At 37.2% G+C, this 27,077-nt stretch overlaps 1 protein-coding gene across 2 annotated transcripts in view; it reads left to right on the forward strand.

Annotated features, from left to right (window-relative positions):
- The window catches only part of TSHR (thyroid stimulating hormone receptor), a 183,059-nt gene that overhangs the window by 106,723 nt on the left and 49,259 nt on the right, over positions 1-27,077 (forward strand). For both annotated transcript variants that reach the window (XM_054449612.2, XM_054449613.2), the window contains 3 exons: positions 4,501-4,575; positions 23,580-23,654; positions 26,700-26,774. In XM_054449612.2, coding sequence (XP_054305587.1) covers positions 4,501-4,575; positions 23,580-23,654; positions 26,700-26,774 — 225 coding nt within the window. The remainder of the gene's footprint in view (positions 1-4,500; positions 4,576-23,579; positions 23,655-26,699; positions 26,775-27,077) is intronic.

Below are 27,077 nucleotides of genomic sequence, written 5' to 3' on the forward strand. Positions count from 1 at the left end.
TCACATAAGAGGTCTATTACCTACACAGGAGCAGGGAGAGGAGTTGGGGAAGACTTCCTGAAAAAAAAATAGCACCTGACCTGTGATCTGCATTATATAGCAAAAAGCAGAAGGGAAAAGCCTGGGCTTTCTGAAGAATTGAAATATAATAAGTTTCTTGGAGGTAGAGCTTAGGCAGGGAGGTGGGCAGTAGAAAAAAATAAAACGTAGGTCTAAGTTAGTACAGCGTCTTATAAATCATGTGAAGGAGTTTAAAATCTTCCATAAGGGCTGAGCCATTCAATGGTTTTAAGCAGGCAAGTGAAATGGTCAGATTTTCATTTGAGAAACATTCCCTTGGCTTTGCAGTGGAGTGAGTGGTGGAAGTGGAGCAAGGCTGTAGGCAGGAAGCTAGTGAAGAGGCTGATGCAGTGCCCAAAGGACAGGGGATGGCAAATTGAAGGATGATCATTGAGTGGGAATAATGAAAAAGGATAGAGATTTGAGACATAAATAAGGGAGGGCTGATCAAGTTTCTGATTAGGACATCTGTGTGGTTGATCGGCACATTCGTTTAGGCAGAGAAGTGTTTTGTGTATTTGCTGTGGAGGGTCAGGGGGTGTGTTAGGAATTCAATTTGGGGCATATGGCATTTGAGGTGCAGTTATATTGAGTACACATCAGGACATAGAATTTTTTCATTCATTTGATAAATATTTGTTCAGCCCCTACTATGTGCCAATCACTGCTCTCAGAGCTGGGGATACATCAGGGAACAAACAGACAAAGATCCATGTCCCCATGGAGTTTCCATCTGAATGGGAGGAAATAGACAATGAACCAAAAACACAATAAATAAGTAAATTAGATACTAATTTAGAAGGAAATAAGTATATGGGGAAAAAAAGTAAATTAGAGTAAAGAGGATTGGGAGTTCTGGGTGTATGGGGGCACTCAGGGGAGAGATTCAGGTAGAGATTGAGAGTCACAAACAAGTGGGTGTAACTGGGACCAGGAGGAGGCATCCATAGAGAGGGAGAAGCTAAAGAGAGTGAAGAAAGAACAATTTTAAGAGCATGTGGTCCCTGAAGAGGCAGGAGGGGATGAGATCCAAATAGAGGGATTGGCCTTCTATAGGAAGATGGTCACTTTCTACATCATAACGAGGAAGTTATGTTGTAGGACTTTCTCCTTAGTTCAGCTAAAAGCCAGGTTCTTGTCACATGGCCATAAAAGATTAGCTCACAGACAGTTTGAAGGGTGATAAAAATAGAATTTATTGGGTGAAAGAGGAAAAGAGGGAAACAGGGACTCTCAGCAAAGCGAGAGTCCTTCTAGCCCGTTTCCCACCTCACAGATTGAATCCCAGGTACCACCCCAGAACAGGAGAGGCCAGGCTCCTCCCAGCTATAAATGAACTTCCCTAAGCTCCATCCCAGTACACACTTCTCCCAGGGCACAGGCAGTTGAAGGTTCTGCTAGGGAGCCGTTTTTTTACTTAGCTGTCTCAGTTGTAAGAAAAAGATGGGACAGATGCAGGTAAACTAATAGGCTTATTGGTGGGGAATTCAAGGCATTCTCGTGTTAAAGTTTCAAACATTTCTATGACTTATCAAATTATTAAAGGACATCTAAGAAGATGGAAGATGGAGGTGGCAGAGTTAGAAATCTGATGAGAAGATTTGAAATAAAAGTGGTGAGCAATAAGAAGAGGGTTTGTTGACTGAGATATAGGAGACACCCAGGCAGATCTGAAGGCTCCACTGAGGCTTCTCCCAGGGAGACTGCTGGATTCTCCAGTCTGGGTTAAGTGATAGGGTTCCCTGAACCTTGTGTTAATCCCATTGTGTTAACACCTTGTGTTAATCCCATTTACCTTGTGCATTAATCTGTATCTCTGAGTACTGTGAGTTCCTTGAAGGTAGGGAACAGGCCTGTTTTGTCATTGTCCAGAAGGATGTCTGTCATACAATGAATGTTCAATACATATTTGTGGAATAAAAGCACATACACATACCTGAATAATAATTAAAGATTTGATATATCTTGGGGAGAAGAAAGAGATCAACAGGATGATGCTAGGTTTGTCTGAGATGGTTCAAATTCCCACTTGGTATTCTGGCAAAATTGTTAATGGCACCTTGCTTTAACTCACAAAACTACCCCAGTTTGAATGGTAAGTCATATGGTGACTATAATGATTATACAATGCTTAAATGCAAAGAAGAAGTAGGATCTGATTTTTCCTAGTTATAAAAATGGGGTAAGTAAGCAGGGAATCACAATTTTTATCCCCCTGAATAAACAATTCCTGCCAGTTGTCTTCACAACCAAGCTATCACAGCCCTCCAAAAAGGTGTCATTAGGTTGGAGAAACTGGAACTTCCATTTGGTAATATGGGCCGAGTGACTATCCTTCTGGAACCTTGAGAAAGACTCATACTTCTTAACTAAGAAATTCAGTAGAAGATTTGTAGCAATGGAAAAGATGCTTAGGGAAACAAGTTGGCAGCCTTGAAAAATGAATCTTGCTCTGCTAGCTGGCTCAGCTTCATCCATGATAAATCCCCACAGTCTCTACATGGTAAATTAATTCCTTTCAATCTGTTCCATTGTTTCCTTTATGTTAGAAATATATTTGTATCAAAACAATTTATATAACGTTATTATCCGCAAGAGGCAAAGGGTTAAGAGACTGGGTAAATCAAAGGATAATTATTTAGAGAATGGGTAATTCAAAATAGAAAGCACAGAGCCATTAGAATACTCATAATAACCAAGATAAAAACTCAGAATGGAACAATCAGCACTCCTCTTGTAAACATTGCATCGATGAGGATATTTTACTGGCAGATTCAATTCAAACCATAGGTCAGTGGTTCTCAACATTGCCTACACATTAGAATCGGCTAAGAAGCTTTTGAAAAATAAAAGTACTTGACTCATCCCTCATAAACTCTGATTTAATTATCCTAGACCGGGTCTTGGACATCTGTGTACTTTAAAGCCCTTCAGGTAGTTTAATTGCATGTCCAGGGTTGAGAATCTCTGCTATGGCTATGGCTGGCAACCATCTGTCAATTGTTCATTTTCCCAAATGTCATAGAAATACCTCTCAATAGAAAGTGGTCATTGAATTTGGCCGCATTAGTCATTCTCATTACAAGATGGAATTTGAGGAAACTATTTGAAACATTCCTTATATGTTCTTGACAAGTTGTATTTAGGAATTTCTCTTTTCCTTTTTCAGTACTTGAAGCTTTTATTTGAATTACTTTTTGCTTACAAAGTTTTAAGATGGAGCTTGAATTTTCAGCTTCATTTAAAATCATGAAGAGAAGTCTTAAGGGAGTATGTAGTCACCCTGTGGAATGTTCCACTAGAGAATTGCGGTTTTCTCTTCATCTTTGAAACTACATGTCTAATTCTATGTTATTAGACGTTCCATTAAAAATGCTTCTTATTGACTCTAGTGTTCTTTTCTGATGCTCATTTTTTTTGCTATTTTGAGGAACCCTTCTATTCATTCAGTTGTTTAATAAGAGTCGACAACATGCCAAGCACTCTGAAAGGCACTCAAGATTCAGTGGCCAAAAACAGACACAGTTCTGCATTTCAGAGAACTTACAGTCTAGTGAGACAACATAAATATCACCCAAAGAACTGGAAATTTGCCCTGTGATAATTAGTGAAATGAGTTTATAGTTATGTGTATATATATATATATATAGTGATATATCACTATATATAATCCCTATGTATACACCATATATACATATGTATGGCAGATTCAATTCAAACTATAGGTCAGTGGTTCTCAACATTGCCTACACATTAGAATCAGCTAAGAAGCTTTTGAAAAATAAAAGTACTTGACTCATCCTTCATAAACTCTGATTAATTATCCTAGACCAGGTCTTGGACATCTGTGTATTTTAAAGGAAATAGAAGAGTTCCTTTAAAATGGAAGAGTTCCTCAAAATACCAAAAAAAAAAAAAAAAAAAGCAAGCATCAGAAAAGAACACTAGAGTGAATAAGAAGCATTTTTAATGGAATGTCTAGTAACATGGAATTAGACATGTAGTTTCAAAGACGATGAAGAGAAAACCTCAATTCTCTAGTGGAACATTCCACAGGGTGGCACTATATGTGTGTGTATATATATATATATATATATATATATATATATATATATATATATACACACACATATACATAATCCCTAAATATACATATGGGAAATTTTAATCAGGGAGTTTGGGGAAAGTTTCTGAAGGAAGTGACAGTTAAATGATAACTTTAGATAAATAGGAGTTAATATACAGGAGGAATTCAGGTATCACAAGATCTGCAAAAAAAAAGTAGTAAGTAATTTTAACATAATTTGGCAGAATCCATGAGGGTTGTACATGTTGCATGATCTGGGAAGCACATAACAAAAAGTTATGTCAAAAATAGTGTGTTTGAAGTTTACAACCCTACTAACTTTCTACTTTGTCTTATATTTTTCCGACATTCAGCTACATATCTATAGATGTGACTCTACAGCAGCTGGAATCACACGCCTTCTACAATTTGAGTAAAGTGACTCACATGTAAGTACAAGGAAAAGTGAAGCATAGACCTAAGCCACAACCACTCTTGACTGATAATCTTGGGGCTCCAGATGGCAATGGGAGCTGGTTTCTAGATTGTGAGTCAAAACTTCTGTTTGTGATTAAATTATTAACCTGTTCTCATTCTCAGTTTATGTTTATTCATCTTCATTACACCTCAATTCCATGGTTGGAAGTTAAAGACAACATTAAAAGTTCTGTTCTTGAACCACTATCTGTTCTATTACTACTGTGTCAGCATATTTTATTGATGTGAATGTCAGTGAGACAATAAGTATTTACTGAGTAACTACTTGATTCTATGGTCTGTGCAAGATTCTACAAAGCTGGCATTTTTTCCTTAATTCGGAAAGAGAAGAGTTGCTTAGTGAGATTAGAATAGGAGGGAATTTAATAACCCTAGTTCTGGAGTTGGTCAGAGTTGGATTTGAACACCGGTGTCTCTGCCTACTCATTATCTACCCTTGGACAAGTCACATAATCTTTCCTAGTCTCATTTGCAAAATAAGTGTAATAAGAGCTGCAACTTCATGTTTATCATCAATATTGAATTATATAATATCTAGCACATGAAAACCAGTCAATATACCATTCAAAAATAGAATAATTTTTCTATTTCTCTAGTAGATTACAATCTATAAAAAGTGTTACATAAATAATCACATTGCATTATTTTAAGCAGCTATGTATTACTAATCATTAACTATTTTCTTGATGAAGAAACAAAAATACTTATCTATAAATACTTAGTATATCCTAACATTACATTAAACATTATATGAACATTATTTGTTCGGTTATTATTTACCTCTTAAAACAACCCTGTGAAGTAGATACAATTATTTCCATTATTTATATAAGAAAAGCATAAATGCAGAGAGGCTAAATATGTTTTCCTTGGTCACACAGTTACTAAGAGACAGGGCCACAATCTTTATACCATAAATATATGACTTAAAATTTTTCCCTATCCACCACATTAAGATGCTTTCAAGAATACTGAGGTCCAAGATATTGCTTCCAAGTATGGTAGGCTACCTTACATCAGATCAATTATTAGTCTGAGAATAACTTAAGGAGCTGAATTTTTTTTAAAAAAGTTTGAAAGTATCAGAGTGTTATGAAGACAGTAAGAACTCAATGGGCAATAAGCAAATCCCAGAAACATCATTTGGTTATTTTCCCCTTGAGGTATTTCCTGAATTGTAAGCAAAAGCTTAAGGGCTAAGAAGCTGACCAGAGGTTTAGGCATCTATTAGGGCTAGGAAAATAAAAATTTGAGTGCAGGGCTTGCTAAGAAGGATTGCTCCTAGTAAGCAATCCAGGATTTTGGTTGAGATCACTAAAGAGCTTCATCCTAGAAGTACGGGAAAACTGTGAATAGATCAGCCCTTGCAAAGACTAAAGTCTAACTTTGAATCAATACAAAAAATACTCAAAAGTTTGTGGGGCAAAACATCAAGAGAAGAAAATAGACAACAGAAAATGATCCATAGGAAGTTCAAATATTGGTTATCAGACACAGACTTTAAAATAACTAGCATGTTCAAAAATTTAAATGACAAGAGAGAATTTCAGAATAAAACTGAAAATGATAAGAAGGATCAGTTGTAAACTCTAGAATCTAAAAAGTCAATAAAAAATCTAAATACATGAGTTTAACAAGAGATTAGACATAGCTCAAAGGAGAATTAGTAATATGGAAGATAGGTCAGAAGACTATAATCAGTCTGAAGCATGGAGAGAAAGAGAAAATAAGAAATATATAGCACAATAAAAAGTCTAGCATACCTATGACTAGATCCCAAGAAAAGAGAGAAAGAATGAGAAAAGCAATATTTGAAAGAAACTTTCCAAAACTCTTAAGAGACATCAAGTCACGTATGTTGGAAGTACTGCAAACCCCAGAAGGATAAATACGAAGAAAGCTACATTGAGGCACATCATAGTAAAATTGCTAAAAACCAAAGACGAAAAGAAAATTATAAAAGCTAGCAAGGCTGGGCGCGGTGGCTCATGCCTGTAATCCCAGCACTTTAGGAGGCTGAGGCGGGTGGATCACAAGGTCAGGAGATTGAGACCATCCTGGCCAACATGGTGAAACCTCGTCTCTACTAAAAATACAAAAATTTGCCAGGCATGGTGGTGTGTCCCTGTAATCCCAGCTACTCGGGAGGCTGAGGCAGGGAATCACTTGAACCCAGGAGGCAGAGGTTGCAGTGAGCTGAGATCATGCCACTACACTCCAGCCTGGGCAACAGAGTAAGACTCCATCTCAAAAAAAAAAAAAAAAAAAGCAGCAAGAAAATAATAAATAATACTTTCAAGGATGTAACAAGACTGATAGCTAAATTTTCAACAGAAATCATGGAACTTATAAAACAATAGGAAGATGTTTGTGAACAGCAAAACAGCAAATATCTGCCAACCCAACCAAAAGATTATTTAAAATTAGAAAAATATAGATACTTCAAGCAAACAAAAATTGAGAGAATTTATTACCATGAGGCTCATATTAAAGGAACTACTAATGGGAATTACTAAGACAAAAGGAAAGCCATTCCACATGCTAAGACATTTCTGTGCAGGAAGAAATGAAAAGCAACAGAAAAGGTCAATATACCGGTAAATACAAATGAACCTTGACTGCACAAAATGAAATAATGTCTTAGGGGATTTAAAATACTGTTCTTTGCTCTGCATGATAGTGTGGGATCATAAAATTGTGCAGACTGAAACTGTATTAAGCAGTCTTAATAATCAATAAGAAAAATTGTGTTGTGACTTCTAAAAGCTTTTATGAAAACATTAAAATTTCTCAGTCAGTTATAAACGGAAAGGAAAAAATTATAAAACTAATATTTCACATACTGTAATTGTCAACATTAGAAACACTTAGAAGTAAAATGCTTTATTGCTTTGTAAAAGCTTACCAGGAGTAGCTTTGACAGTGCTTGACCTTTTATCTTTATTATATAAGTTACAAGAGAATATCTTTTCAATACCCTGGAAAATTGTCATACTTCTTTCTAAGTCTAGATTAGCTTCCATCATTTTATCCTTTGCTTTTTAAATATTATAAAATATTTTCAAGTGTTTCTTTAATGTAAAATTTTTTTACCATCATTGTTTCTTTTGGGATATCTTCATCCTTTGCATCCATTTTTCTCCCATCACTAAGTTCCTCTGGTTAATATCTAGAGTTTCTCAGCCAGCCTGGACAACATAGTGAGATCCTGTCTCTACCAAAAAAAAAAACTAGCTGAGCATGGTAGTGCAAACCTGTGGTCCCAGCTATATGGGAGGCTGAGGTGAGAGGATTAATTGAGCCCAGGCATTCAAGGCTGCAGTGAGCTATAATCACACCACTGCACTCCAGCTTGGATGACAGAGCAAGACCTGGTCTCTAAAATAAATAAATAAATAAATAAATAAATAAATAAATAGTCTCAGATGGTGGTGGTATCAAAATTTTCAGGCCAGTGGTTTATTCTATAACTCCATTTACATTTTGTTTGAATTTCCCTTTCAGTAACATTACATTTCATTTCCTGGCTTCATTTGCATCTTTATTGGTAAATTCACTCTTTCAATTAGCCATTTTTAGGAAATGTCATATGAGGTGATTACTGGCAAACACATAGGAAACACAATGACATACTTTATTGTTTGTGAATGAACTGAGCAAGAGATGCCCAGTGAGCAACTATCAATGACTTTGAAAGGAGTGATGTAGTTGGTCACCTATTACAATGTGCGTCTGTTATTTACATAGTGATTTGTGGACTGAAGAGCTAGCAACAAAGTTCGTACTTTATTCAATGATTAATAGTTAATATACTATGGTAACTGAAACTTGAGGGATGTGTTGAGGACAGTTATTATTTACATTTGATTAAATCATGGTAACCAAACTTCATGTGTATTGGAGCCATGCAAAGTAGAACTGCTTGTATGCATAGAATTAAAATATGCGGTAGCTTTTTAAAAAAAGTATAGGACATTATAAATAATGTTAAAGTGTTCTAAAGGTCTTTGAATTATCTGAGAAGTGGTAAAAGTACTAACTGTAATTAAACTTTAATAAATCATAAATAAATGTTTTAACTCACAGGGCAGCTACTAAAATGCTTGTAGAAGACTGGATAACTAACAGGCTAATAGTAGTGGGGAATGGAATGAAATTAATTGATTAATACAAAAAAGCAAGAAATTGGAAGAAATAGAGAGTTTCTGGAATAAATAGATTTAACTCCAAATAATCAGCATTTACATTAACTGCATTAAATGTAAAAGGACTAAATACTCTAAGTAAAATACAAAGATTGATTGGTGAATTTTTAATACTCGCTGTATGCTGCTTACAACAGACATTTTAAACATTATATAGAAGGGTTGAAAGTGAAAAGATAAAAACATATAAAATGCACACAGTAACTAAAAGAAAACTGATGTAAATATACATACATATAAAGCATAAAGTCTTACTCTAAGGTACACTTCATAATGATTAAAGGAATTACTATATAAGATATAGTGATTCTAAATTTAATGTCTATAAGACCATAGCTTCAAACCATATAAAGCAGAAATTGGTAGAACTAAAAAGATAAACAATAATTGGCAATCATAGTGAGAGCTTATTTTAATATAGTTGTATCAATAATTGATAGAACAGGCATACCAAAATGGTAAATATACTGATAAAAAGTTAATAAAAAGATTTGAACATAATTTACAAACTTGATCATATTGACTTATAAAAAATGTTGTATCCAACAACTGCAGAGTGTATATTCTTTTCAAGGACACATGGAACATTTACTAAAATTGACCACATGTGGGGCCATAAAAGCAAGTCTCAATAGATTACAAAAAAAAAATAAAATCAGCATGTTCTCTAACTAGTAAATAACCTAACTTCTAAATAACTCTGACTTCTAATTAACCATAGGATTAAGGAAGAAATCATAATAAACATTAGAAAATAATTTTAACTAAATGATAATAAAAATATGACATATCAAAACCTGTGGGATGTAGTCAAAGTCATACTTAGAAGAAAACATATAGCCTTAAGACAACATATATTAGAAAAGAAGGCTAAAAATAAATCATTTATGTATCCTTCATAAGAAGTTTATATAATAGAGCAGTACATTAAAACCAAAGAAAGTAAAATAACACTGAGGCCCAGGAAGGCTGAGGATCTAGTACAGTAAAGACAACAACAGTCTTCAAAATTGAAAACCAAATCTTCTGACTCCAAATGTGATATCCATTTAGCAAACCATTTTGCTTCTTTGCCCCTTCACCAAAAATAAAAGCAATTAATTTGTAGTGAAGTCCTATATAAACCCTATTGATCTTAAAAGCAGTCATTTTGTTTGTATTATGATCTTTTTTCTCACAAAGATTCCAGTTGTTATTTATAAGTCTTTTTAAGTAAATATTCAGTTCTCTACTCTGAGCAAAAGTGTTAACTTCCTAAACCAAAGGAAACTATTAAATACAGTAATTAAAAAGAGAATGAGTTTAAAAATAAATTATTAAAAGACAATTCGCTTATATACTTGAGATATTGAGAGTCTAATATCTTAAAAATTGAAAGGATAATGCACCTTGTATTCTTCAAATGTTTCTAATATGTATCTGACATTATCGTCTGCAAATGGTTTTGGTCAGCAGAAAAGATCAGTGAAGATTTTTGCATGCATGCCACCCAAATGTTTAAGACATTTGTTTTATAATCATTTATTAAGCAGCGACTATATACAAAGCATTATAATTTGCATGAGAAAAATAGAGCTGAAAGATCACTCATCTTTGGTCAAGGAATTGAGAATGGTTTTGTGGGTATAAGGCATGCAACTGAGTATCAATATAGAATGATTTGTTTAATTTATATACCATATAAGTACCATCAACCAAACGTTCCTGGGATTCCTCAGTATAGAATTAAAGCCCTCTGATTTGTTTAGGAAAGAGAGCTCTTTATTGTGTTGGCTTTGCTGCAAGTATAGATATGTAGATACTAAACTTATGAGTACACATTTCAAATGCCAATGCATATTGCCAGCATTTATTGAAAAGCTCCAATGAGGACTACATCAGCAGTAAAATAACATAATGTTATTCCATTTCATAAGTGTGTTTTCTTTCTAATCTGCCCTTCAAAACTGACTTTTTTTGGTCCTGTGATTTGGTAAATAGAAAGCTGAGCAGTTAGTTTACCATTGCCACTTCTAATTATCCCTGCCAGTACCTGTCCAGTCTTACAGAGCTCTATATACATCCTCTGAGATGGCTTCCCAATTCACGTTTAGATTTTGTTCTGTGATATGAATTAGAGTATTAGAACATAAGCACTCTTTAGCCTAAAGCTGCCTCCTTGTAAATTTGGCCTAAAGGCCTCTCTGTATGCAGTGAACTATAACCTAACTGGATATGTGAACAGACCACAGACCATAATTTACTTTTTTACCAATCACCGAGTTTCAGCCAGTCACAGGTGACCAATTGTTCAAACAGTGTTCAAATAAAGCAAATGCTGAGCTATAACCAATCTAGCTGCTTCTATAACTCACTTCTGTTTTCTGTATATCACCTTCTTTGCATCCCGCCCCCCAGCTCCAGAAATTCTCTATCACAGAGCAGCACCAGAGTCTCTCTGAACCAATTCTGGTTAGGGGGCTGCCCAATTCATGAATTATTCTTTGCTCAATTAAACTGTTAAATTTATCTAACATTTTCATCTTAACAGTACTGACATTGGGTCTGTGACCTAGAACTGTCATTCCAAAAACTAAAAGCTATTCATTCAATAAATACAGTATGTTTAACACAGTTAAACCTGTGACCATTGCATCTTAAAAGGCTATATGCAAGATTCAAAATAGTAGACCATTCTGTTCTTATTCGTAACCTCTTCCCTTGGCCTCTGTGATATCACAGTCCTGGGTGGACTCCTACCATACTGGTCAGTCTTTCCTATGATCTTTCGCTGGCTGCTTCCCCTTCCCCACTTATAATTATTGGGCTTTCATATGGCCCAATCCTGTGTCATCTCTTTTCACACTACCTTCTCCTGCTATGTGATCTTATCTAACAATTCCCAAATTTATATATCTAGTTCAGGCCCTCATTCTTAGTGTCGGTGTATACCTATTGGTCTACTTGACCTCTGTTCCCAGACATCTTGCACATATCTCACATTTTATATCCAAAACTGAAATCTTGATTGTCCTCCTGAAATCTACTACTCCTGTGTATGTTGAACCAATAAATGCCAACTTCCTTCATCCTGATGCAAATCCTAGATACCTGAGAGGTATCACTATACCTTCTTTCCTCATCACCCACTTCTACTCTTTCACCATGTCCTGTTGATTCTACTACCCTAATACACAGAAAATGTATCCTCTTCCTCTCCACTGCCACCACCCTTATTTAAGCCACCATCATCTCTTGTCTGAACTATAATAATTTTATATCTTAACTGGTATTTCCAATTGATTTCTTCTAATTCAGTATCTTCACAGCAGCCAGAATGATTTTTCTTGAATAAAATCCAAATATCTTAACATAAACAGCCAGGCCCACAAGTTCAGCTGGTTCCTGCCCACCTGTGCATTCTCATCATGCTTCACACCTGCACACCTGTGTTCTTTGGTTTTTTTGAACAGTCCAAGATCTTTCTCACCTCAGGGTATTCACGTGCTTTTGCCTCTGCCTAGAAATTTATTTCTCTCTCTCTCTCTTTGCCTAGTTAACTCTACTGATTATTTTTTCAGCCTAATTATGACCTACACAGAGACACATACCCTTCAGCCCACTTCTGCATCTAAGTTAGATCCCCATTTGAATCTATCCTTGAATGCTTTTTGGTTTAGAACTTACTAAAATTTATTATAACAATGCAGATGTTTGATAATAATAAGTCGCCGTAAGGCAGGATGCTTTGTGTGCCATTCACCTACACCAAGCTGTGAGGAAATCAAACTAAAACAAACAAAAAATGAAACAATGTATTCTGAACATGCATTTTAAAAATAATGAATTGGAAGAGTAGGCTAGTCTGAATTCATGAAAAATTTGATTGACAGAATGTTTAGTGTATGTGTGTACACACACATATTGACACATATAAGTTTAGTCAACCTTAATTGAGCATTTACCATATCCCAAGCACTACACTAATTGCTCAACACATATATACTCATTTAATCCTCACATCAATTCTCTAAAGTAGTTACTATCATTTTACAGCCAAAACAACTGAGATTCAATAACTACATCTTTATATTTAAAATGCATTTCATGTAAACATCACAGAATTGGATCTTGCTTTTATATCCAGCCTGAAAATCTCAGTGTTTTAATTGGAATGTTTAATCCATGACGTTTATTGTAATTATTGATATGGTTGGATTTCAGTCTACCATTTTCCTATTTGCTTTGTCTTCTCTGTTCTTTGTTGCTTTTTTCTCCTTTGTCTTCTTTTGGATTAATCTAGTTGTTTTTGCTTCTGTTTATTAGTATTCTATTCCATTGGCTTCTTAGTCCTTTGCAAATTTTTTGTGATTACTCGAGAAATTATGATATGCATCCTTAACTTATCACAATCTACTTAGAAATAATATTATATTACTCCACATATCATGTAAGAACCTTTTGAAATTAAAACTCCATTTACCTTCTTCCATCTTTCATGCTATTGTTGTCATATATTTTATTCCTATATACGTTATAAACCTCATAATACATTATTATGTTAACTTTAAAGATTCAATTAACTTTTACATAATTTGAGTAAAGAAAAATATAGTCATTTATATACATTCAACATATTTAATATTTCCAGTGTCCATGCCCTTCTGTAGGTCCAATTATTTCTCTTTAGCCCAAAAAACTTTTAGTATTTCACTGTGGTTCTACTGGCAGCAAATTTTCTGAGGTTTCATTTACTGAAAATATATTTTACCTTAATATTTGAAAAACACTTTTGCTGAGTATAGAATTGTAGCAAAGCCATTCTTGTTTCAGCCCTTTGAAAATATCCTTCAATGTCTTCTGGCCTTCTTTTTTTCTCATGAGTAGTCATATCCGTGTTATTATTCTCCTGTAGGTAATGTGTTTTTTCCCCTCTGGTTACTTGTAAAACTTTTTCTATATCTTTACTTTTCAACTGTTTAATCATAATATGCCTAGGTGAGTTTTTTTATATTTAATCTGCTTAAGGTTTGCCGAACTTTGTGGATTTATTGGTTGCTGGTTTTGTTAAATTTGGACATTTTTGTCTACTATTTCAATAGAGTATGTTAGAAGTGATACAATGCCAGTTCTAGTCCCAGTCTTTAAAAGAACTGGCAGCTTTCACTTTATATCCTTGGAACCCTGAACAACCATGTAAGACGTCCAACTGCACTGATGGAGAGACCGTGTGGGAAGATCCTGAGATCCTGGGATGGAGAAGAGCCTAGCTGAGCCTAACCTTCTAGCAATTCCCATCAAAAAGCCAGGCATGTAAGCACACCCTTTTGGACCCTCCAAATTGTTCCAGACGCCAGCTGAATAACACCCAGTGATCCTGGTGGAGGCTACATAGAGCAGAAGAATCACCCAGCTTAGCACTGTATGGCATCCTGATCCACAAAATTGTGAGCTATAATAAAATGTTATTTTAACCACTTAATCTGGGGTAATTTGTTATACAACAATAGGTAGCCAGAGGAAGTAGCAATTATATATCAGTTAACAATGGGTAAAGGCATTGAGGATTTGTAAGAAAAAAATACAAGAATGGTAGGTTCTCTGTGAGTTATTCAGGATCCTAAGTGGATACAAATCATTTCCCCCTGGGTTGTAACTTCAGCAAGGATACTGTTTGGACCGAAAAGTATGCATGTAATAAAGATTTATATCTGCAAAATGATGAAACACTGGACACTTCCATTTTCTATTGTATTTTCTCTACAAGAAAGTCAATAACATACAGATTGCTGCTGTTGTTACTCCTAGTAATAATAGTGACCAAGTTCTGAATGCCTTTTGTGGGCCAGCATTCCACTAAAAGTACTTCACATACACTATCTCACTAGCTTTTACCAAGTGTTAGTTTCTGCTATGTCAAATGAAGATGGTAATACATACCTTGCAGAGCTCTTGCCGAAGTTTTCTTAGCTAAGACATTTCAAAGTGAGAATTTGAACCCAAAAGTGTCTGCCTCCAAAATCACTGCAATGCCATAAAATCTCTTTAATTAAAATATCTGCAATAATTAAAGAAAATGCTGGCCAGGGCTGGTGGCCGACACTTATAATCCCAGCATTTTGGGAGACTGAGAAAGGATGGCTTGAGCCCAGGAGTTTGAGACCAGCCTGGGCGGCAGAGTGAGACATCATCTCTATGAAACATATTTTTTAAAATTAGCTGGGCACAATGGCACTTGCCTATAGTCCCAACTGCTCAGGAAGTTGAGGCAGGAGGATCACTTGAGCCTACAAGGTCGAGGCTGTAGTGAGCCATGATCATGCTACACACTCCAGCCTGGGCAACAGAATGAGACCCCTATCTCAAAAGAAAAAAAAAAAAAAGCAAAGAAAAAGAAATGCTGCCCTCAGAAAAATGTTTTTACTTTTACATGAGTTTTTGAGTTTTGTTTCTTTGTTTGTTTGTTTTTGAGACGAAGTCTTGCTCTGTCGCCCAGGCTGGAATGCAGTGGTGCAATCTCAGCTCACTGCAACCTCTGCCTCCTGGGTTCAAGGGATTCTTCTGCCTCAGACTCCCAAGTAGCTAGGACTACAGGCATGTGCCACCATGCCCGGCTAATTTTTTGTATTTTTAGTAGAGATGGGGTTTCACCGTGTTAGCCAGGATGGTCTCAATCTCCTGACCTTGTGATCCTCCTGCCTCAGCCTCCCAAAGTCCTGGGATTACAGGTGTGAGCCACCGCGCCTGGCCTATGTGAATTTTTTAAATCAAAAATAAGTGAAAATTTTTACAACTGGGATAGGTGAAATGTGTGACTTATGCCTTATAGTATAATAAGACTTTATTTTGCTGATCCAGTAAGTTGAATCAAGTGGCTGCATCAGAAGTTTCAAAATCACCAGCTTTAGCACCAATCCTTAAATAATCGTGAAACTAGCTGTATGCACCTGCCAGGCAATTTAGAGAATCACTTCTTTAATGTTCTATTTTTAGTGGAAAATCTGCTGATAAATTTAAATTTTCTTCAATGTGCTTTAAAAATCTGAATACTTATAAACTCTCCCCAATATCTCTTACTTTTTAATTTCTCAATATATTAAAAGATACATCAAGTCATGAATATTGCCTTTTGGTTATAGATTATTTCTTTCCTCCAGTTACATAGAGAATGTTAATAATGATTCATTAATAATTATCAAAGAATTAAGACTTCTCTCATTGAAAATCCTCGATAATGTGGGAAATAATTTATTCTGTGAACTTTCATATTACAGATTAATATGAAAAGTAAGTGCTAGTCTAACAATCAGGGCTTTAGAAACTAAGGTCTAATCTATACCAAGAGCTTTGACAGACTTTTAACTTTTGACCCAGTAATTCCACTTCTATAAATTTTCCCTAAGAAAATAGACTAGTGAAAAAAAGTTAATGTAAAAAGCCATTTGTTTCGGAGTTAATTATTTATATTAGAGAGAATTTGGAAAGGACTTAAATGCTTAGCTAAGAGAATGGTCAAATATGAAATACTAAGCCAGGCGCAGAGGCACAAACCTTTAGTCCCAGCTACTTGGAGACTGAGGTGGGAGGATTGGTTGAGGTCAGGGATTTGAGGCTGTAGTGCACTATGACCCCGCCTGTGAATAGCCACTGCACTCCAGCCTGGGCAGCATAGCATGACCCTGACTTATAAAGAGAAAATCTGTTGCTATAGACAATTTAATCACATAAGAGAAGCTTTTGTCATTATGTTATTTAAAATATATATGTATGTATGTATATATATATATACATAACAGAACAAAATAGTTTTTCTCTGTATTATAAAATGATGGGAGTTTTTTTTTACATTTACCAGCTTATTATAAAGGATATTACAAAAGATAGAGATGAAGATTGCATAGGGTGAAGTGTGGGGGAGGGGCACAGAGCTTCCACTCCCTGCCTTGGCACACCACCCTCCAGGAGGATGGTCAGCTGTCCGAAAGTTCATTTTCTTTTTGTATGAATGTGTTTCAAAGTTTTTTACAATAAATATGTATTCCCTCTATAGTCAGATGAAATTAACTTTTTAAAGATCACTATGCATTAAACTTGAAATTAAGACTTGATGTCAAGATACATCAGTAATGTATTATGTGATAGAACCCTGTCCTAAAATGTTACCTTAAAATTAATTTACAGTCTCAGTTTTCACCTAGGGATTGTATAGCACTTAAAAATTTTTTTTTTAATTTTTATTTTTTTAATTATTGTTATTATTATTATACTTTAGGTTTTATGGTACATGTGCACAATGTGCAGGTAAGTTACATATGTATACATGTGCCATGCTGGTGCGCTGCACCCACTAACTCGTCATCTAGCATTAGGTATATCTCCCAATGCTATCCCTCCCCCCTCCCCCCACCCCACAACAGTCCCCGAAGTGTGGTGTAGAGTAACAAAATGATGGCTTGGGCAATATATGCACATCTTATTTTTAAAATAAATAATAACTATTTCTTTATACCACCCAGAGTATGCAGCAAAGTGCACCTAATAGATGTCCAGTAATTATTCACTTATATTCTAATTAATCTCTTCCCACTCTACCCACTTGAGTGAGCAAACCTAGTCAAAATCAAGGTGACTGCCTTCCATTTTTTTGAACTACAGGTGAGGTGGGAAATTAAAGAAAAATAAAATTAAAAAGAAAGAGAAATAAGCTTTCCTATATTAGGCTGACTTGTCCCAGAGGCAGCAACAGGCACAGCCCAGACCCAGGAAAAGTCTTGATAATACTATCTAATGTGCTCTGGAGTCTCTCCCAGCACTCCCTCAACATAGGGAGAAGAAAACAAATTTTCCTTTGTTTTATGGAATAAGTTTATAGATACCTGTTCTCTGTCACTAGTGACTTCAAGTATTCTGTTTTATCTAAGAAGTACAAAGAAAGTCATAAGAAGCCTGAAAAGGCCTGAACTACAGCTGCCTGGGCACCATAGTGAAGGTTATGAGATAAACCAGTGCAAGGCTCTTTAGAGCAAAACCTAGATAATGAACATCTAGGTTGCTTGGCAACGGTCATGTGCAGTCCTGAGTTTGTCCTGACTCTGTATCCCTGCTTTCACACCGCTGTAAGCTTGCTTCAAGCTAGCCCACCCCCTTTTGTGAAATGTGTATAAAAGTCAAGTGCTGTCTTTGTTCTAGGCCCAGTCTTTGGATGTCAAGTCTGCTAAGTCCGAGTGTGCTCAATAATAAAGATATCCTCCTGTATACACCCCAAGGTCTCTCACTGGTCCTCCTGATCCCACAACATGGGCACTTTAAAGTAAATGAGAAAAAAATTGAAAATCAAATTGAAACAAGAGTTAAAAAGAAGCTGGGGACTGGTGGAGAGCTAGGCTTTTGGCTAATATTCTTGTTCAATTTATTGTTTTGGGTAACAATAAATTGGCTGTGGCAGCTTCTCTTCTGACATCATCTAACTGAGTCTTCTTGGTTTATGCTGGTCTGAAGTGTTCTCATCGCCATCTAATTTTGCAGATGAAATGCAAAGTCGGCTTTTTGATTGCCCTCAAATTGTTTCCTGGCTTGGCATGCTTCTCACTCATGAACTGAGGCAGTTTAGGGTGTGGGGAAATATCTCCAAGGGTGAGGAGCACAGTTAAATGCCACGATCCATTGCCCATTGAATAATTGAGGTAGGAAGAGGGACACTAGGAAAATGGAAGGAAATTAGTGGTTGGAAAAAAAAAAAAGTCTTCCTTAACAGAAGACTTTAAGTCTTTTCCCCTTCTTCTGTTCCTCATTCCCTCACCTGAGAACTCCCTTCTCTCATCCTGCTGATTTCCCATATGCTCTTTGAGGTGTGGACTCAGGGACTGAGTGCCTGCTGCATTGCTAGTCGTAACGGGAAAGCCAGTTGTCCTGTGCTAGGCTTTTATTGAGAATTAATAAATGTTTCTTAGAGGAAGAAAAAAAACCCAGAATGTAGACATGTGATTAAGTGAACCTAACTGCATGCTGAATTATTGATCTGTTGATTTGTGAACAGTGCCATTGGACAGCAATGTTACACTTTTCATCTAAATGTTTATTTTATTTGAAACCTAATGAAGGAGAATTAGACAATGAATATTTACATATATTTTTAGTTCTGCCGGATGATCTCCTTGAAACCTCATTTAAAAAAAAAAAAGGCTGTATTTGAAGTCATAAGTCCTAGATAAAGGTCCAGTGTTGCCTCTGAGTGTATAACAGGAGATTATTCACTTGCCCTTTCAAAACATGTCTCCATAGTTTTGTCTGCAAAATCAGGATGATCCTTACCTGCATCACATGAGTCAGTTATGTTGTTCCCTCACTAGGAGGAAATTCACACCCTCCCTCAGGTGAAAAAAAAGTACACTGTTTCTTTTTACCGTTTAATCTTCTGTATTAGTTTGTATTCATGCTGCTATGAAGAAATACCTGAGACTGGGTAATTTATAAAGGAAAGAGGTTTAATTGACTCACGGTTCTGCATGGCTGGGGAGGCCTCAGGAAACTTACAATAATGACAGAAGGGGAAGCAAATAGGTTCTTTCTCACATGGCAGCAGGAAAGAGACATGCAGAGCAAAGTGGGGTAGAGCCCCTTATAAAACCAGCAGATCTCATGAGAACTCACTCGCTATCACAAGAACAGCACGGGGGAAGCACCCTGTGATCTAATCACCTCCCACGAGGTCCCTCCCCCAACACGTGGGGATTACAACTTGGATTACAATTCAAGATGAGATTTAGGTCCCTCCCCCAACACGTGGGGATTACAACTTGGATTACAATTCAAGATGAGATTTAGGTCCCTCCCCCAACACGTGGGGATTACAATTTGGATTACAATTCAAGATGAGATTTAGGTCCCTCTCCCAACACGTGGGGATTACAATTTGGATTACAATTCAAGATGAGATTTGGGTGGGGACACAGAGCCACACCATATCATCTTCCAAAGCTGAATTTTTCTAATCAATACGCTTTAAGAGCCTTGCATATTTCCCCAACAAAGAAAAAGAGCCTCGCTCCATAAAACAGCATACTTAAGCAGCATATCTGGCACATATTTTAATGTTATTTTTATAGAGAATATATAAAGCTTTACTTTTTTGTTTTTAAAGTTTGAGATTTTTCGCATCCTCTTTATTACTTTTTTTTGATTGAGATAAAATAAAAAGTGAAAATTCCACATTCCTTCCTTTTAAACCTATCTACTAGACGTGACCACTGTGAACAGAGTACTCTATATTTTTGGAATTTTATTTATGCTTATTAGTTTGGGTAGGTGAATTACTATAAGAAATAGACAAAAATGCAGACATGTAACAGCCCTTAGTGAGTGAGGTTTACTGCTTGCTCCATGGGACAGTACTGGATGGATGAGTGGGAGCGCAGAGCAGCCACCTTCAGGCAGTCACTCAGGGCCTCAGGTTGTTGGAGGCACAGCCATCTTCAGCTCTGGGGGGCATCTCCATTCCTAGTGTGCTGTATTACAAACAGCTTTTCTTTCTTCCAATGTCTCCAGCTTTCTGGCAGCATAGCTAGCCTCCTGCAAACTCAGGCCATAATTGCTTAACTCAAAATGGTGTGATTCAAATTCACCCTCACAGGCATGCTTGAAGACATTCAAATTTGAACGCCTCTTTCACCCTTCTCTGATTAGATGTTCTTTTGTACTCACTTCTGCACTTCCTTTCTTCCTATCTTTGAAAAGGTTTTACTAGCTGCATTTGCTTCTTATGTTACCTCTCTATTTAATGATTGATAGATTGATTGAGACAGAGTCTTGCTTTTTCGCCCAGGATGGAGTGCTGTGGCACAATCTCAGCTCACTGCAACCTCTGCCTCCTGCATTCAAGCGATTCTCGTGTCTTGGCCTCCCAAATAGCTGGAATTACAGACATAAGCCACCATGCCCGGCTAATTTTTGCATTTTTAGTAGAAACAGGGTTTCACCATGTTGCCCAGGCTGGTCTTAAACTCCTGACCTCAACTGATCCACCTGCCTGGGCCTCCCACCTGCCTTGGCCTCCCAAAGTGCTTACAGGCATGCGCCACCACACCCAGCTGTTATCTCTCACCATTTAGCTAAACTACTGGTAGTCTATGACCACTCCACCCCTTCTCTGCTTCAGGAGATACTTTTCAAAAGTCACTTGTGAGCAAGTGGTGAGCTGTTGCCTTACCTCAGAAAGCACCTTCTTTTCCCTGCTGTTTTCTTGTGGAATCTCTCATTCATCTTTCTCCTTTGTAGCTCTTACATTTCCTTCCAGAAATCTTCTCCTCTTTCATGTTTCCTTCTCTCTCCTTGCTGCCTCTCCCACATTTCTCCTCTTCCAGCCTCCATGTAAGTTGCCAGCCTCATTTAATCAACTGTTACTAGCAGCTGCATTTCATTTCCCTTTTATTTGCTACCTTTTCAGCTGACCCAGGTGGGCTGCATTTTCTTTCACTGTAACGTTCTCTTAGACCACTCACTCAAGACTACTTGTTCAACGACAGTCTCTTGTGGAGCAATTTTCCAGACTGCAAACCCCGCTCAATTTCCAAACTCCTGCATCTAGTTTACATCTGTTTGTCTCTGGCAGAAGTTCAAACCCTCCTCCCCCAATGGAAAGCTCTGGCAAGGAGTTTATTGCTCACCCTGGAAAGAGAGAACCACCTCAACAGAGATTGATAGTCTCTAGAGGGACAAGGTGGGAAAATAATGAGATTTTGGAGTAGGGTAGCCAACTGGCACACTTTGCCCAAGACAGAGGGAATTCCAAGGATATGGGCTTTGCATTTTAAAGCCAGGACAAAAAAAATGAAAGATTGTATAAAGAGGGTCTTTCCATGCAGGGTCTTGTTTAGGTAAAAATCATGACATAATAGTTTAGGATTAGCATAGTGAGGATTTGGAAGTGAGGAGTTCTAAGATCTTGGAGTATAAACTGTTGATGCTTTCTGTTGAAGCATTGATGGTTCTTTGTTTCAAAAACTCTCTGTAATGAACAATAAAGCAATCTGCCTGGGCAAGAGTCTCCTGGAATAGTAGTTATGTTAATGAGGACAATGGACCAGTAAGGGTATATTATTATAGACAGTAAGCTGTGTGTTTAGGGAGGAGAGGGGTAGGTGATTTCTGTTCTCAGAGTTAACTCCATCCGCTCTTTTCTAAGGTCTGTTTCATATTCAGTGTCCTTAGTTGAAATACCTAGTTGAAAAAACCAGAGAGTTTTTTCTAATTTTGCAAGAATGTCATAACATCTCCAGTCCCAAGTCCCTGATGTCTCTTCTAGCTTTCATTGCACTTAAGAAAATAACAATAATAAAAGCATTATTTATAGAGCCCTGACTATGTGAAGGCCAAACATAAAATCCCTCATGAATATTATTTAATCCTCACAAGAGCCCCACAAAAGAGGTGTTGTTAATTGTTCCTATTTTACAGACAGGAAAACTATGGCTCAAAGAGGCCAAGAAACTTGTCCAAGGTCATATAATCAGAAGTGGCAGAGCCAAGACTCTATCTCAAGTCCATCTGGCTATTCAGAAATAAAAAGGAGTGAACTACCAATTCATGTTACAACATGGATGAACCTCACAGACATTATGCTAAATGAAAGAAGGCAGACATAAAAGACTGCCTGTTATATGACTCCATTTATATGAAATGTCCAGATAAGGCAAATTTATAAGGATAGAAAACTGATCAGTGGTTTCTAGGCATAAAGGAGCAAGTGGAAACTAACTGCAAATGGGCCTATGGTTACTTTTATCATTGACAGAAATGTTCTAACCTGTGATGATGGTTTCAAAATTATGTAATGTTACTAAAAATCATTGAACTGTATGCCTACATACAATGTTTGAAGTTTATGGAATGTAAATTCTTTTTCAATAAAACTTTAAAAATTACAGAGGTCACATTCTAAGCTTTCTGACTGGTACCACCAATGACTAGATGCTGGTTCTTTTAGGTGCCACTCCTAAGGAGAAATGCTAAAGGTTTACTGGGTTCTTATATACTTTTCATGTAAGCATAGGGAATGCCTTAAACTGTTTAAGCCAGTCAACCTACGTTGAATATGTTTAATTCAACCAGTGAGAGTTCATTTCTAGCAGTTACTTATTTCTTTAATGCTAACTGTGCATTCTTGATCAGCATTTATATAAACCTAAGTATGTAAGTTACTGACACACGATATTGCACTATACATGCAGAAGAGTCTTCAACTGCTGACATGACAAAATAAACCCAAGTGAACTGTGAAGACTTACCACTTCTGAACATCTGGTATGGCAATGACAGAGCCTTACTGTCCATCTTGCTGTGCTGTCGTTCATCATAAAATTCCCTCAACCTCCCACTCCAACACTCATTGTCTTGGCCAGAATACTTATAAATAATAAAGATATTTGTCTTCAACTCCTCACCAAATCATTGGAGGGATTTTTCTCTTTTCTCTAAATCTAAAAGAAAACAAAAATTCTGATACTACAATTAAGAAAAATGTAGCCCATAAATTAAAATGGACGGAAACCAAGCCAACGACGCAAAAGAGCTGACCAGCCATTGGGTCCCCGTGAGGAGACAGGAGTAGTTTGTTGTTGATGGGACCCCTGGCAGCTACAGTCCCTGGGGTACCCTGTGGCATAAATGCATATTTTTCTCAGGAATATTTGTTAAAACTGATTTATGTTGTTTTGTCTTTGATAAGAACAGATACGGATGTATTATAGTGACTGTGTTCCTTGTAACTTATACAGAGAAATTCGGAATACCAGGAACTTAACTTACATAGACCCTGATGCCCTCAAAGAGCTCCCCCTCCTAAAGTTCCTGTAAGTATTAAATCCTCTCCCATCCTACTTCTTTTGGGGGAGGGGGTCAGATTTAATGCTGTTGTCTCCCAGGAATCTCCCTAGGATGATGTGGTCCAGGTTCATTTTAATGGTGTATAGCCTGGGTTAGGGCAAGGTATCGGGTGAAATGGTCCACATTTTTAAAACCTATTCAAAAGTCAGCACATAGTGCTGGGACCAGAGACCCACTCCAAGAAACAGGAGGGGAAAATGCCATCATGTATATGTGGTCCTTAAATGTAGTATTTCAGAACAAAACAAAACAAAATTCTCAGAGCCAGTTGGTCAATTTTGTTTGAAAATGCATATCACAACAATATTATTAGAGTGGCTGTTACACAGGAAAAAAAAACCCACAAAGAGTGAAATACACTTTTGTGGGGAGTGGAGGGAAAACAGAAGGGACAACAGTTTCAGCCTCCCACTCCAGCACTCAAATGTCCAGCACTCACTGCTTTACTTTGAAAACACCTTATGAGCTGACCATAAGCTCCATGAATCCAGGGACCCCACATTTTTTTTCTCTGTTGAATCTTTACTGCCTAGTACAGAGTAGGTACTCAGTAAAAATGTGTTCAGTGGATGTGTCTGTATGACCTCAGGCCGCCTGGATACCAGGTGGAAGAGTCCTTTTTCCTACCTGCATGCATTATAAAAATTAGAAAACAAAGAGTATGAAGAAGAAAATTTTTTAAAAACTTAATCCCAATACCCCAAAATAAGCACTATTAACATTTCAGTTCATCTTCATCCAGACCTTCAAAACAAACTTATGTAATCATAGATATTTTGTGAGATAAGCCCTTAAGGATGGATAGAGGGTATCCTGAACAAGAATGGGGAGAGATAGAAAAGAAATTTAGCTGGATGGAATAGCATGATAAAGACACAAAGGTAGGGAACCACACAGCTTCTTTGGAGAACTAAAAATAGTTGCTTTTTTTTTTTTGAGATGGAGTCTTGCTGTATTGCCCAGGCTGGAGTGCAGTGGTGCGATCTTGGCTCACTGCAACCGCCGCTTCCTGCATTCAAGCGATTCTCCTGCCTCAGCCTCCCAAGTAGCTGGGATTACAGGTGTGCACCACAACGCCCAGCTAATTTTTGTATTTTTAGTAGAGATGGGGTTTCACCATGTTGGCCAGGCTGGTCTCGAACTCCTGGCCTCAGGTGATCCGCCCACCTCAGCCTCCCAAAGTGCTGGGACTACAGGCGTGAGCCACTGTGCCTGGCCAATAGTTGTATATTGAAGAGGTGGGTGTGAGAGATGCCAGGGGAATAGAAGACACTGATGGGATATGAAGATGAAAGGATGTCTGGAAAGCCATGAAAACTTATGGGACCAGACAATTGCTCTTCTTATGGACTCCGAGTTTCAAATACTATAATAACCCATTGATGTGATGATCCCCCACTATATGCTCTGTGGAGAACATACAGGTTTCTAAGACATTGTCCTTGCCTGCAATCTAGTTGAGGAGATGTGTATGAAATTGAAAAGTGCCTCTCCTACAGAAGAATAATGGAAAGTGACAAAAGAGAGACATATACAGTGTTTGGGGGTTCAGGTAATTAGAGAAAACATCAGAAAGAAGACCCACAGGATGGTTTTAAGGGACTTGTTTGAGATTTTTGAAGAATAGAAAGATCTTGATCTAAGTATATGGACCCCACTTGACTCTTGGACCTTTTTCCCTCCTACTATTCTTCATGAGCACTTATTGCAATTGAACTAGTTTGTTTACTGTATTTCAAATATACCTTATGGAATCTCACCTTTCTCCTTTGTTATCTGGAATGTCCCTCCCATTTGCTCATTTTGAGACCTCTGGCTCCTGCTGCCTCTTCAAATCCTATGCCTTCTTCTCTAGAGGGAGTCAAGTCTGAATTTGCCTCAGAAGGTGTATCAATGGATATAGTTTTTCTACCAGAAGACCTTCTCTAAAGCTTTACTGAGTAGTGTCTAGATGTCACTCTATGCCATGCCAAATTCTCAAAAAAAAAATTCTAATTACATTCAAGTAGCTGCAACAAATGTTAAAACAACTAAATCTGGGAGGCATCAGGAGCCTGAGAATTCTTGTATTCATGGTGTTTTATGCATGTCTTTTAATCTTAACATTTTTCTGTAGAAGATATAAACTACGGAAGGTAAAGACATTGTCTTTGATTGGTTTCCTTCCTTTTCTGAACACTGTCTTTTTTTGAGACAGAGTCTCCCTCTGTCACCCAGGCTGGAGTGCAGTGGCATGACCTCGGCTCACCGCAACCTCCGCCTCCCAGGTTCAAGTGATTCTCAAGCCTCAGCCTCCCAAGTAGCTGGGATTACAGGCACATGCCAACACGTGCAGCTAATTTTTGTATTTTTAGTAGAGACAGGGTTTCGCCATGTCAGTCAGGCTAGTCTTGAATTCCTGGACTCAAGTGATCCACCCGCCTTGGCCTCCTAAAGTGTTAGGATTATAGGTGTGAGTCCCTGTGCCCGGCTCTCTGGACATATTTTTTTAAATGGTACTGCTATAATGGTACTCTCAGATCACTGCTGTAGGAAAGCTAGTCTTGGCAAAATAACAGCATAATATAATGTAGAGCTTGAAAGAGGAAGCTGGCTTAAAGTCATCATATCTTCCTGTCCCATCTTCTTCTTAGCCCTTCACTAACAAACACATAATTTTTTCCAATTAAACAAGAAAATCACACACACACACACACACACACACACGAAAACTGAATTTATATTTCTAGTAATCCCACTTGGTTAAAACAATCTCCAGAGCATTCTAAGCCGAGCAGATGTATTGACACCAGTGGACTGGATTAAATTATTGTGCCTTGAGGGAATATCATCTCATCCAACCATCAGAACTTGCCCACAGTTACTCAGATATTTAGTGAAGGTGTTGGGAGTTTGACTACAGGCTGTCTTCAGAACCCATGCTTTCAGCTATTACATTATTCTCCTTCCTATGTGTTGATTTTTTTACCTAAATTCTATGCTTTTTTTTTCTCTTTTTTTCATTAATTTAGTGGCATTTTCAACACTGGACTTAAAATGTTCCCTGACCTGACCAAAGTTTATTCCACTGATATATTCTTTATACTGTAAGTATGCATACATGCCATGTTTGACAATATTTTGTTTGTCACTGACAAGAACTAGAATACAGTCATGGGGGTAGGTTGAAGCTAAGTAAAGCAATTGTTTCAGGGAGTAAGCAGTGACCAGGTGTGACTACACTGGCATGAAGTAAGGCAAGGACTGAGAAATAACCACTGGCTTTAGCAATGTGGGTTGTTGGTGACTCTGCCAAGAACAGTTCCAGTGGAGTGCTGGTTGGAGTGGGCTCAAGAGAGATTTGGGTAGACAGAATTAGAAAGAGTTACCATAATTAACTCTTTTGAGAG

Source organism: Pongo pygmaeus, chromosome 15, assembly GCF_028885625.2.
Source record: "Pongo pygmaeus isolate AG05252 chromosome 15, NHGRI_mPonPyg2-v2.0_pri, whole genome shotgun sequence".
In the NCBI taxonomy this organism is placed as follows: Eukaryota; Metazoa; Chordata; class Mammalia; order Primates; family Hominidae; genus Pongo; species Pongo pygmaeus.